This window comes from Bactrocera dorsalis, chromosome 1 (genome assembly GCF_023373825.1).
Source record: "Bactrocera dorsalis isolate Fly_Bdor chromosome 1, ASM2337382v1, whole genome shotgun sequence".
Classification (NCBI taxonomy): domain Eukaryota; kingdom Metazoa; phylum Arthropoda; class Insecta; order Diptera; family Tephritidae; genus Bactrocera; species Bactrocera dorsalis.
In genome coordinates, this window is record NC_064303.1 from 49,899,103 (window position 1) to 49,912,292 (window position 13,190).

General features: G+C 37.0%; 1 protein-coding gene across 1 annotated transcript in view; it reads right to left on the bottom strand.

Moving 5' to 3' along the window:
- Positions 1 to 1,898: 1,898 nt before the first annotated feature.
- The window catches only part of LOC115065766 (carcinine transporter), a 1,371,383-nt gene continuing 1,360,091 nt past the window's right edge, over positions 1,899 to 13,190 (bottom strand). Inside the window, exons 8-9 of the mRNA XM_049462541.1 lie at positions 2,310 to 2,488; positions 1,899 to 2,244 (exon numbers count right to left, since the gene is read on the bottom strand). Coding sequence (XP_049318498.1) covers positions 2,040 to 2,244; positions 2,310 to 2,488 — 384 coding nt within the window. The 3' untranslated portion in view covers positions 1,899 to 2,039. The remainder of the gene's footprint in view (positions 2,245 to 2,309; positions 2,489 to 13,190) is intronic.

A 13,190-nucleotide genomic window follows, 5' to 3' on the forward strand; every position in this document is an offset into this window, starting at 1 on the left:
TTTCCACTTTTTTTCTACTGGTAATTAGCACTGCTTCCATTTTTTGGGCTTCTAGTTGGAGCTTTTTCGCCGTGAGCCAGCTCTTTATTTTTAAAGCGGTGTCCTCGCATAAGCTTTCTACCTGGTTGATTTCTTTTCCGACCACCGTTACCGCAATGTCATCGGCGTACCCGATAATCTGGACCCCTCTTTCTAATGGAAGTCGAAGCACTCCGTCGTAGTGGATCCAGAACCACAGTATTGGATCCAGAACTGAGCCTTGTGGTACCCCTCTCAACAAATACTTTGGCGTTCGTTTGGATTCGAGGGCGCTCATTATATATGGCCAATACGCAGGGTTGAACGCACTTTTTACATCAAACGTTACGACTGCGCAGTATTCTTTTGTACCATAGTCAGAATCCACCTCGTTTCTTCGATGGCCTTGCTTGCCGCATTTGTCATTTTGTGATTGCATCGATGGTTGACCTGTGCTTACGGAAACCAAATTGGTTTTCGGCGAGTCCTGGATATTCTTGCTCCAGATGCTTCTCAAGTCGTACGCGTATTATTCTCTCTAAGATTTTTTCAACCGTGTCCAGCATGCAGAGCGGACGAGCTTGGTTATCCAGCCGGTTTACACCTTCTCGCAAACAACGCGTAAAGAGCTTTGAAAAGGGGCTCGATTTGTAAGTTATAGCTGTTTTCATGGCTTTGTTGGCGATTCCATCCAGACCCGGTGATTTTGTGTTTCCAAACCTTTTGGCTGCATCTTTACTTCTGTGACCAATGGTGCGTCTTGTACCGTAGATATACTTGATAGCATAGGACCTTCATTCCGATCCTCCTTTGCTGCCTTTAAGTTTTGTCATCGCAACTTTGTACGCGTCGCCCCATAGATTCTCATCGGCTTTTTCGCAGAGCTCTTTAAAGCAGGATAGTTTGCTGCTTTTTATAGCTTCCTTGAGCTCACGGCGTTTCTTTTTAAATTCTTCGTGCAGGTTTTCGTATTCTGGTGAACTCCGTTTTCTCTGGCAGGAACGCCTGGCTTTATTACAATCAGTTCTCAGGCTGTCGATTGCACTATTTCACCAGTATACAGGCTGTCTGAAAGCGTTAGCGCCTTGTTTTTTCTGCACATTGCAGCGTCGCTTGCTTTGCTGACTTGCCTCACCAATATCTCCGCCTGCCGTTGCGTATCTTCCACATTTACAATGTTGTCATCCATCCTTTTGTCTGTACCATCTTTGCGTGCGTGTACATTCCACTCCTGGAATTTCCGATCTCCATTATGATGGCTAGGTGGTCACTATGCGTATAGAGGTCAGACACTTCCCAGCATGTTGATCGTACCAACGGGCTACTAACAAACGTGATGTCAATCACGGATCTGCGACCATTTTTTTCGAAAGTGTTCCTATTTCCAGTATTTAGTAGCACCACTTCGAGCGATGAAAAAGGCCTTGAGAAGAGCGTCTCCTGGTTTGTTCGTATTAACACTTCCCCAGTCCACAGCCCATGCGTTAAAATCGCCTGCTACCACGTTTTTCGTAGTTGTTAGGATTTCTAGTACCAGATTATCCAATATCCTCTCAAACGCGCCTTGTGGGACACTCGGTGGGCGGTTGGTATGATGTGTAGCTGTGGTTGTGTGGATGATATGTTGTGTGGCATTGGCTTGTGTGACCGTTTGGTATGTTGTGTGTGGGTTTTATGCGATGAGTGCTGCGAGGATGATATGTGCTACGTAGCAAAATATTGCAATACCCGATGTCGCATAAACAGCTAGGAACGCCCTCTACCGAATCCAGTCAGTGCGCGCTGGGAAAGGAAATCAGTTTTATTACTTTCTGGATAAACACTGTAGTTAATGGAGGCTTATTTTCATAATATTTCTTCAAAAATATGAAAGGTTTGGGTTTTTTATCCGTTTGTATATTTTTTAATTCTCAGTATAAATTATTGAATTCAATAATTTATTATTTGCAAATATTCTAATTACTTTTTACACTTATTTGATTTTTATTGACATTATGAGTTATAACATTATTTTAAAGAGTTTAAATCCAGTGGGTTAGCTGCATTGTCCCATCAATATTTCGCTGTGTATCCATGACGCTCATTTGCCGCACTAAACGTTTTATTGATGCTCCTTCAGACCGGTCGATTGTTATCTGATATTGATTTGATGATTTGGAATCAGTATTTATTTTGCAGGAAAGGACATTAAGGTTTTCGTATGAATCTTGTTTTGATACTAACTTCCTACAAAGGATAGATAATTCCATTTGTAAATTAAAATTATTATTATTTTTTTAATTTTACTTAACTGTGTCGAATAACAACTGAAACATCGTTTCATTGACCAGTCCTTTCCGAAACTCTCGCCTTCCTCAAGGGTCTGAGGAAGTCGTTCATGAAGGGTTTCGGGTAGCCTTAAACTTGTGAGCCCACCAATCATTGATATTATTCCCATTATGACCAGAGGAAGTTTTAAATTATCTCTTCCCTAGAAGGAAATATACGAAAAATAAAATTAAATTTTGATTACAATAGTTTGCGGATATACTTTGGGCATTGAAAAATGAGATGGTTAAGTTTTTGTCAGGAGAAATGAAAAGCAGAGAGAAATTTTTAAATAACATTTAATATATCCATTTGATAAGAGAAATAAATAGTACATTTAATTGCACTCGGATAATGATTTCGAAGTTAATGTTTATTCGAGGACAAAGAAATTGACTTCGACTTCAGATTTTAGAAAAATTAAACTATACTATTTATGAATATTTATATTTTATTTTGGTGTACGAACAACCATTAGATGAATAATACTATAATACTCATTAGCAACATGTTGCGACAGTTTAGTGAGTACCGATCAAAACTGCATGATCCGCGATTTTGATTTTGCGTACGTGTAGCTACCTCAATAATTCCGACTGCTATTGACCAGCTTGTATCTAAAAAATAATGACAAATTTCTGTTTATAAATCTATATATGTATATGTCGATGTAAACAAATAACTTTGTTAATTTGAATATCATTTTTGAAATGACGAATGACCCTGTATATACATTTTGTAATACATGACAAACTACTGTGTATGCAAAGTACTTTGTAAATAAATTTCAATGTAATCGAAGTATGCTGTTTTCATGTTTCCCTTCATTACATCCTTCGGTGTGAGAGCGAGGTAAAAGCATTTCGTTTTACCGAGTGTGCTTCTGCGCGTCACGATAAAATCAACGAGTATTGGAAAGGCAAGAAAGAGACAAAGAATGTGCACAAGGCTTTGTTCCGGTAGCTATACTAAGAGTGATGAAGCGCTTTTGGTACTGTATCATTAGTGTGAAAATACTCGAGGAGATCGGTCGCACAGTAGTTCGCTGTGCTTCACCAGAAATATAAGATAACTTTCGAGAAATGGAAACCGGCTTGCCCATCAACGGCGCTCTTACTGCAGCACCTAATTGCACGGAAATTAATACAGACGATGTTACCATATCTGGACCGACTTCAGAAGTGGGATGGACTTGGTGCATCTGAGTTTGCAAAATTATGCAATTGCATATATTTACCACCAACAGTGAACGTCTTTTCTGTGGTTTCTGTGCAACCCTTGCAAATACCATTAATTCACAGCTGATCGGTGAAGAAAAATATTGTTTGTAAACAAAATTGTCGCACAAATTAGAAATTATGCCGAAAAAAAGTTTTAAAGAAAAATTAACGAACGCTTTAATTGATGAAGCTGCTGAAGAAATTATGGACATTGAAGGTAAGAAATATTTTTATGCAGAATTTCAGTTAATAACAATTTTCTTCTAGAAATCGAAAGTGATGATGACGCAGTGAATGCAGTGTTAGATGAATTGGCTGACAATTTATCTGTTATTTTGGAATGTCGGCGAGGAGTTCATAGCACAATACCTAAGTCAGACATTTGGCGCAATAATATTTTGACAACACTGGACGAAGACCGATTCCGCCAAATGTTAAGAGTAGATAGAGACCAATGTAATATGCTAGTTGATTTAATAAAAAACGATGAGGAATTCAACAAAGCGCACTCATGTAAGAAATTTTCTGTCGAATTGCAATTAGCAGTGTGTGTTTCGATTGGGTTCGTCGGGAGAAAGCGCAGCATATAGAAAAATAGCGACAATTTTTGGAGTGAGAGATGGCGAAACTATATCGATAATAACAAAAAGAATGTTTAGAGTGTTCTTGCGTCACCAATCTAAGTATATATATTGGCCCGATGAGGTTGAACGATCGAAAATAATATCGGATACCTTTGATGAGTGACCGTTTTGTATTGGATATATTGATGGAACCGAGATTAAATTAGCAGAATCGCCAATTGAAGACCATACATCATACTTCTCCAGAAATCACATATATTCAATAAAAGCACAAATAGTTTGCGACTATAAACGAGTAATTCGACATGTTGTGGTTGGTCACCCTGGGAGCTGGCATGATGCTCGTATATATCGAAATAGCTCACTCTTTCAACAAAATGATCATTATTTTTCTTCACAGCAATGGATTGCTGGGGACTCAGCATACCCTTTATCTGCAACGTTAATAACCCCTTACAGAAGCAACGCAAGACAGTTGGATAGAAATGCCCGAATTGCATTTAATTTACGGCACAGTAAATACCGTGTTAAAGTAGAGCATTGTTTTGGGCTTTTAAAAGAAAGATTTGGAAGCCTTAAGCAGCTAAGGATGCGTTTATCTAACAAAAAAACCATAAATTATGTTGCGATTGGTTTCTTGTCTGCTGTATTCTCCACAACATTTTAATTAATAATGGTTCCACTTCGTTCGACGATGGTTCAGATCCATCAACTACTACCGAAGATTCTATTGAGCCTGATGAGCATATACCCAACAATGTTGGAGAAACTAAAAGACAAGCCATATACGCATTAATGTTTTCTTAAATGTATTTTAATTCATTTTTCAGTTTTTAATTACATATATTTATACATTTAGTATAAGCCAAACATGAAAAAGATTTATACATTATACTATTGTATACAAAATAAATGGTTGTTTTAATTTAAGTATTTAGTACAAGACAAACATGAAAAAGATAACGTTTTGAATGACAGAAAATAGTAAAACATCAAAAACCGTATTAAATAAGTATTCATCTCAACAGTAATTGGAACTGCATATTTTAAAATACAAAGATAAATAAAGTACAGAGATAAATAAATTAAGATAAATAAATAGAGATAAATAAAGTAAAGAAAAAAAATTTATGGTGAGGGGAATATATTCATTTCAATTTCGAACCTTTGCAAGCGTTCCTCCTTTTCAATTTAAAGTTTTTTCAATCGTTCATCCTTTTCCAATTCTAAGACTTTTAAGTCCAATTCACGGTTCTTGAATATTATTTCAGCTTTACCTCTTTCAATTTCTGCTTGCAATCTTCTTTCATTCAAAGCGTGATCTTTTTCATGTTTCTCTTTTTCCCATTCCATTTTCATTTTAAGCATTTGATTACGCTCGACTTGAAAAGCAACAAGATTTGCAGCAGGTGATTTTGGGACATGTTTTTTCATTTTTTCCGCGAAATCTTTTGCTTTTTCAGGAACAATCACTTCACTTACATTGCCTGGTGGTAGATTTTCAATATTGGCAATGTCAATTGGAGACGCAATTTCTTCGCCGACATCAGAAAAAATGATTTCTAGTATTTGGCTGGCCGCGCTTTCGTTCATTATGGACGTACTGCCACTATCAACCACTTCAAATGGTAATTCACTTGTGGCTTTTTTCCCAAAAAATATGTTTAAGCTGATTAAAGTGTGGGCACATCTGCAACACTTTGCCTGAAGTATAAACATTAGACAAAATTTTGTCGCATTCATTACGCTTACCTTCAACACTCGACGTCCCGGCATCAGACTCAAGAAGGCCTGCTCCTGTTGACATTCGCCAATCGCTTGCTCTTTTGTATGAAGCCTTCAGATGCCGCACTTTCCACCGTATTAAATCCCACGTTGCGTCTATTTTTGTGCTCTCAATGAACTTTTTATAAAAAATTTGAGCTGTTGGTGCCTATTAAAATTAAAATTATTGTTACATAAATTGCTGAAATTAATCATTTAAATCACTTACCTCTACTTCTGGAGCTTCCTGCAAGAAATCCAGTATACTCTGGATTTCTTTTTCACTCCACTTTTTGTTTGGTTTTTTACGTTTAATTCTTTTTTTGTTTAAACCTGTTTGCTCCATCTCTTTTCTTTGTTTGCTTTTATTTTTGACAACAGCTGATAATTTGCAAACCAGTGTTGCAAATAATACAATGGCGTTTTAGTGTTGCTTCTTTGCAAGGGTGTAGCAGGTGCATCGCTGTACATTTTGTTAGTGTAAAAGCAAAAATATGCTCGCTCATTTGCAATTGGAAATATGCAAGACCATTTGCACCAGATTCTGAATAGCCCTATTGAACTTTTAAAAGCGGTGCAGCTTTCAAAATCCGCAAGACAAGGAAGTATTACATTGCCAAAGTTTAACCCTGACGTTTTCGGTGTAGATGCGATTTCCTGGTGTTCGACTGTAGACGTGATCATGGCAGACAATCCTTTGGAAGGCAGTGCACTTATTGTAGCCCTCAGTAAGTCAATGGAAGGTTGCGCTTCGCAATGGCTGTCACAAATAAGCTTTGCGGGAATTACTTGAATTACTTACTTTGCTTCCGGTGTGGAGAAGCTGGGCACATTGCATCGAAGTGCATCAAAAGCAGCAATCAATCTTCAAGCAACAATAAACCCGGATTTGAAAAGAGAGTGAATGTGTGCGAAATTATCGAGCCTAAGGGAGTACTGAGTCAATCTGGTGAGTTATACCAATTCTGTTTTGATTCCGGGGCGGAATGTTCGCTTCTTAAAGAAACGGAGTCGAGAAAATTTTCAGGGAAACGTATAAGTAATACTGTATTTTTAAAAGGTATCGGAAGTACTTCTATATGTAGTTATTTACAAATTTTATCAAATATTGAAATTGGTGTACATTCCCTCGAAGTCTTGTTTCATGTTGTACTAGATAAATATTTAAAACACGATGTTATGATTGGCCGTGAAATTCTGGGTCAGAATTTTGGTGTCCTTATTACGGCTAACAAATTTGATATTTTTAAAGAAAAGGCAGCAAATGTATGCTGCAACATCTCATTTGCTCTTGATACCGACCTGGTCGAAAACGATAAAGCACAGTTAGAGTCTTTGTTGAGTGAATATACCGAGTTTTTTTAAAGAAGGGATTCCGCAAAATCGTGTCGCCACTGGCCATTTGGAGATACGGTTAATTGATCAAAATAAAACTGTACAAAGGCGACCGTATAGGCTTAGTTCAGAAGAGAAAGAGATTGTTAGAAATAAAATAGCAGAGTTGATGAAATACAACAATATTCGCCCTAGTTGTTCTCCTTTCGCTAGCCCTATGTTACTTGTAAAGAAGAAGAACGGGTCTGATCGCCTTTGTGTTGATTACCGCGAATTGAATTCGAACACGGTGTCGGATAAGTATCCTTTACCACTTATATCGGACCAAATTTCTAGGCTGCGTGGAGCAAATTATTTTTCTTGTTTGGTTATGGCGAGCGGATTTCACCAAATCCCTGTTCATCCAAACTCGATTGAACTCACTGCTTTCGTCACGCCAGAGGGGCAGTATGAATTTTTGACCATGCCGTTTGGACTCAAAAATGCTTCATCATCATTGGGCGACCTTGCGTACTCTTATGTCATAGTGTATATGGATGACATTATGATTATTTCGTCAACAAAAGAAGAAGCGTTTGAAAGGTTGGAGGTGGTCTTGGATGTTTTGACAAAGGCCGGGTTTTCGTTTAATGTTAATAAAAATATTATTTTCTAAAATCAAGTGTTGAATATCTTGGATATGAAATTAAAGCTGGAGTAACTCGACCTAATCCGCTTAAAATTCAAGCCTTGGCAGTTCTACCACCACCTAAATCTGTTCACCAGTTGAGCCAATTTATAGGGTTGGCTTCGTATTTTCGCCAATTTGTAGCTAAGTTTTCACAAGTAATGAAACCACTGTACTTCCTTGTTTCTAGTAAAAACAATTTTATTTGGAAGGCAGAGCATGAACAGATACGACAGAAAATAGTTTCCGTCTTGACAAAAAAACCAGTTTTGTCAATTTTTGATCCGCAATATCCAATCGAATTGCATACAGATGCTAGCGCGGATGGATACGGTGCCATTCTTTTGAATAAAATTAACAACAAGCCACATGTTATTGAATATTATAGTAAACGAACGTCTTCTGCGGAATCCAGATATCATTCATATGAGCTGGAGACTGTCAACTCAATTAAACATTTTCGACATTATCTGCAAGGGCACCAATTTGTTGTAATCACGGATTGCAATTCTCTCAAAGCTTCACAAACTAAAACCGATTTAACACCTAGGGTCCATAGATGGTGGGCTTATCTGCAATCTTTTGATTTTGCGGTTGAGTATGCAGAGGGTAAACGAATGACACATGCATATTTTTTTTCTCGTAACCCATTGCCCTCTGATAGTCCACCGGTTGTGAGAATTCCCGAGAAGCGGGTCAACCTAGCAGAAATTTCAGAAAACTGGCTCCTTGCAGAGCAACAATGGGATCCAGAGATAGCTACTATTGTTAGTAAGTTAAGAAATAATGAACTAAGCAGAGATGAGGCAAATACTTATGAACTGCATGCAGGGACATTGCATAGAAAAATACAAAGAAATGGCAAAACAAAATGTTTACCGGTCGTTCCTAGGCTTTTCAAATGGTCCGTAATTAATCATGTGCATGAGTCCATTATGCATTTGGGTTCAGAAAAGACACTCGATAAGGTTTATGAATATTACTGGTTCGATAATATGTCTAAGTACGTTAAAAAATTTGTTGATAATTGTATTACCTGCAAGCTATCCAAATCACATTCGGGCAAAATACAAGCCGAACTGCATCCCATTCCTAAAGTTAACATTCCATGGCATACCGTTCACATCGATATCACTGGGAAGTTAACTGGTAAGAATGACCTTAAAGAATATATTATCGTCCAAATCGATGCATTTACTAAATTTGTGTATTTATATCACACTCTAAACCTTGATACAGAAAACTATGTTAGGTCTCTCAAGTCATCAATTTCGTTATTTGGCGTGCCTAATCGTGTAATTGCTGACCAAAGTAGGTGTTTCGCTGGCAAAGGGTTCCGGGATTTCTGTATTTCGCAAAACATTAATTTACATTTGATTGCTACAGGCACTAGTCGTGCTAATGGACAAGTAGAGCGAGTAATGAGCACGCTGAAAAATCTGTTAACAGCAGTTGAAACAAGCCAACGTTCTTGGCAGGATGCTTTGGGAGAAATTCAACTGGCCCTGAATTCCACGGTTAATCGGACTACTAAGGCTAGTCCATTAGAATTATTAATAGGTAAAGCGGTACGGCCGTTCGGTTTACTCTCATTTAATATAGAAAAAAACAAAGTTGATGTTGATTTATTGAGAGATCAAACAACTAAAAATATACAGAAAAACGCTTGTTATGATAAGAGAAGATTTGATAAAGGTAAAGCAAAAGTTGTTAGATATAAGGTTGGTGATTACGTTTTACTTAAAAATGAAAAGAGACATCAAACAAAGTTAGACCCTAAGTACCGAGGGCCGTTTTTAGTGACAGAGATTTTGGAGGGAGACAGGTACATATTGAAATCGTTGAATAGTAAAAGGTCGTACAAATACTCACATGAAAACTTGCGAAGGCTTCCGGAAGAAGACATTGCTAATAAAATAAACATGAGCTGCAATGAAAATGCAATTGAGTCTGTTAAAAATAAAGATAAAAACGTTGAAAGAGAAGTTAATGGCGCTAAACACGTTGAAAGAGACGTTAATGGCGCTAAAAACGTTGAAAGAGGCGTTAATGACGATAAAGACGTTGAAAGAGACGTTAATGACGATAAAGACGTTGAAAAAGACATTATTGGCGATAAAGGCGTTGAAAGAGACGTCGTTGTCAATGAAGACGTTGCCGTCGATGAAGAAATTGAAAAAAACGTAAATAAATAAATAAATAATAATTATAATATTATATTATGTGAGCTATTTGATAAAGTCCTGATGTAAGGAAGTTTCCCTTATTTGCAAGACCCTGTCACTGAAAGCTACCTTATGGAAATTATTTCTTAAGTTATGACATATTTTATTTATATAAAAAAAAAATATATTATTTTGTTGTTCTAGTATTACACCCGAGGACGTGTGTTAGTCAGGAAGGCCGTGTCGATGTAAACAAATAACTTTGTTAATTTGAAGATCATTTTTGAAATGACGAATGACCCTGTACATACATTTTGTAATACATGACAAACTACTGTGTATGCAAAGTACTTTGTGAATAAATTTCAATGTAATCGAAGTATGCTGTTCTCATGTTTCTCTCATTATATCTTTCGTTTTACCGATTGTGCTTCTGCGCGTCACCATAAAATCAACGAGTAAAAGGAAAGGCAAGAAAGAGACAAAGAATGTGCACAAGGCTTTGTTCTGATGAAGCGCTTTTGGTACTGTATCATTAGTGTGAAAATACTCGAGGAGATAGGTCGCACAGTTGTTCGCTGCGCTCCTACTGCAGCACCTAATTGCACGGAAATTAATACAGACGATGCTACTATATCTGGACCGACATATATACATATGTATAAAAGAAAGCCTTTTTAGTTACACTATTTATAACTCAAAAACGTCTGAACCGATTTGGCTGAAAATTGGTGAAGAGGTAACTAGAGCCAGGGGAAGGACATATGATACCTTTTATTATTTTATGTTAAAATTCAATACAAAAATTAGATTTCACATCATAAGCATTTGTCAAAAATTCATGAAGGAATCATTAGAAAATTTTAATAATTCAAAAAAAGAAAGACATACTTAAGTAAAAAAATTACAACACAGAACTAATGCGGGAGAACACTAATTTCCATATGCATGCATGCTTAGTATATTGGGTTGTCAAAAAAGTGTTGCGGTATTTTTATTGAAATTTTTTCTTTTTATTGAAATTGAAATGAATTTTTGATGACTTAAGCCCAGCTCTTGACCGATGCTACGGCTGCTACTATGCCGGTCTCTTTCGACCAATTCACCGATTTTATCGCAATTTTCGACGACAGGCCTTCTGGAGCGTGGCGCATCTTCGACCACCTCTACACCAGAACGAAAACGTTGAAACCATCGTTGTGCGGTGAAAATGGAAACTGTATCGGGTCCATAAACTGCACAAATTTTATTGGCGGCTTGAGATTCATTTTTGCCTTTATCGTAGTAGTACTGTAAAATATGCCGTATTTTGTCTTTATTTTGCTCCATGTTTGCGACGCTATAACTCACGAACGACTTAAAAGAAACGACAATCAATCAAACACGTGTTAGCGCGTGAAATCAGCTTTCCAAAAAGGTATAGCATGACCCGATGCGACGAATAAAACTAGAACTACGCGCTTTCAGCACCAACGAGTGAAAATACCGCAAGACTTTTCTGACAACCTAATATTAGTTATACTGATTGTTGCTCCTGAACCAGGCAGGTTTTTTAGGACAAACCCGTCATATATATTTAATACCACAACAAAAAATGGCATTGACATTTTCGTGGTAACGACATTGCGGATTATTATTTTTATTATTATTTATTATAATTGAAATTACAATAAATGTGAAAAAACACTAGCAACTAGGGCTATCCGTTACTTTTGGTTAAATAGTGTATAACTTATATTAATTTATGTATATTTAAAAGTTTTAAATAGTTGAAAATATTTTTGACATTGTCTTCGTTTGGGGTTTTTAGTATGGATATGGGATCTTGATGAAATACGGTGGATCGGTGGAGGTTTAAGGATTGGCATTCCTTAAGGATATGGGTGATGGTTAAAGGAGATGAGTTGCAGAAATGGCACGTTGGCTGTGACTCCTTCTTCATCAAGTGAAGATGTGTAAGACGGGTGTGCCCAAGGCGTAGTCTTATAAAACATTTGTTCATTACAGCTGTGGTATTGGTTGAAAGTCTTATTGCGTGTTTGTCTGGATTTAAGTTTTTGTAATGACCAATTTCTTTGCTCCATTCGTATTGAAATTTTTGGTGAAGGTCTTGTAATATCACACATTTGATTCGTTTTTTCGGAAATGGTATAAATAGCTGAAGGGGAGATGTTGAGGCCGCTTTGGCTGCTTTATCTGCTAACTCATTTCCTGTTATATCGCCATGACCTGGGATCCACATGAGCTTGATTCTTTTTTTTAAGTTTATTAAGGAAGTCCTAATAGTAGATATTTCTTCTGAGTGATTGTTGAGGTTATGAACTCCATGCAGTATTGCTTTGCTATCTGTGCAAATAACATACTTATTCCTTTTATTGGTGGCGAATTGCAACGCGCTTAGGACAGCTTGTATTTCAGCCTTGTAGGATGACGTTTGATATTGTAAAACTCCGTTTGCTATGAGATCACCATTTTCATGGACTACTGCAAAAGATGTTGTTATTGTTATTGTTATTGTTATTTTTTTTTGACCCATCCGTAAATAGAAATTTCCAGTGGTTGTTTTTTAATGGCTGCCTCTAGAAATGCTTGTTGATAGATAAGAAAGCTACTTGAGTCTTTTGGGTATACAGAAAGCGTATTGATAAATGATTCGGAACATAGCAACCAAGGGGGAGTGATATGTTTCCCTGAGTTTTTGAATACCCATTTCTGTGTTTGCTTTATCAGATAGAACATCTCCACAAGACCTGATTTTATAGATATGGTATTTTTTCGGGTTTTAAGTAGCTTTATTTCCTTATCCAAAATTGAGTTATTGTTAGAACATATGATGTTAACAGAACGTGCTCTAATATAAGCGACACGATCTACTAATGAAAGAAAACCACCTTCGGCTAGCAGATATTTGACATCAGTTGTCCGAAAGGCCCTGAGGCTAAATCGGGCAGCAGCGTGATATGCGCCCATTATTTTCGTAAGAGATGATTTCGAGGTCTTGCCATAAATTTGCAATCCATAGTCAATTTTTGCGAGGATGGTAAGTTTTGTAAAATTTATGAGTGTGTTAGTATGGATATGGCTTTTGTTTGAAGAAATATATTTTATTATATTGAGTCTGGAGGCGAGA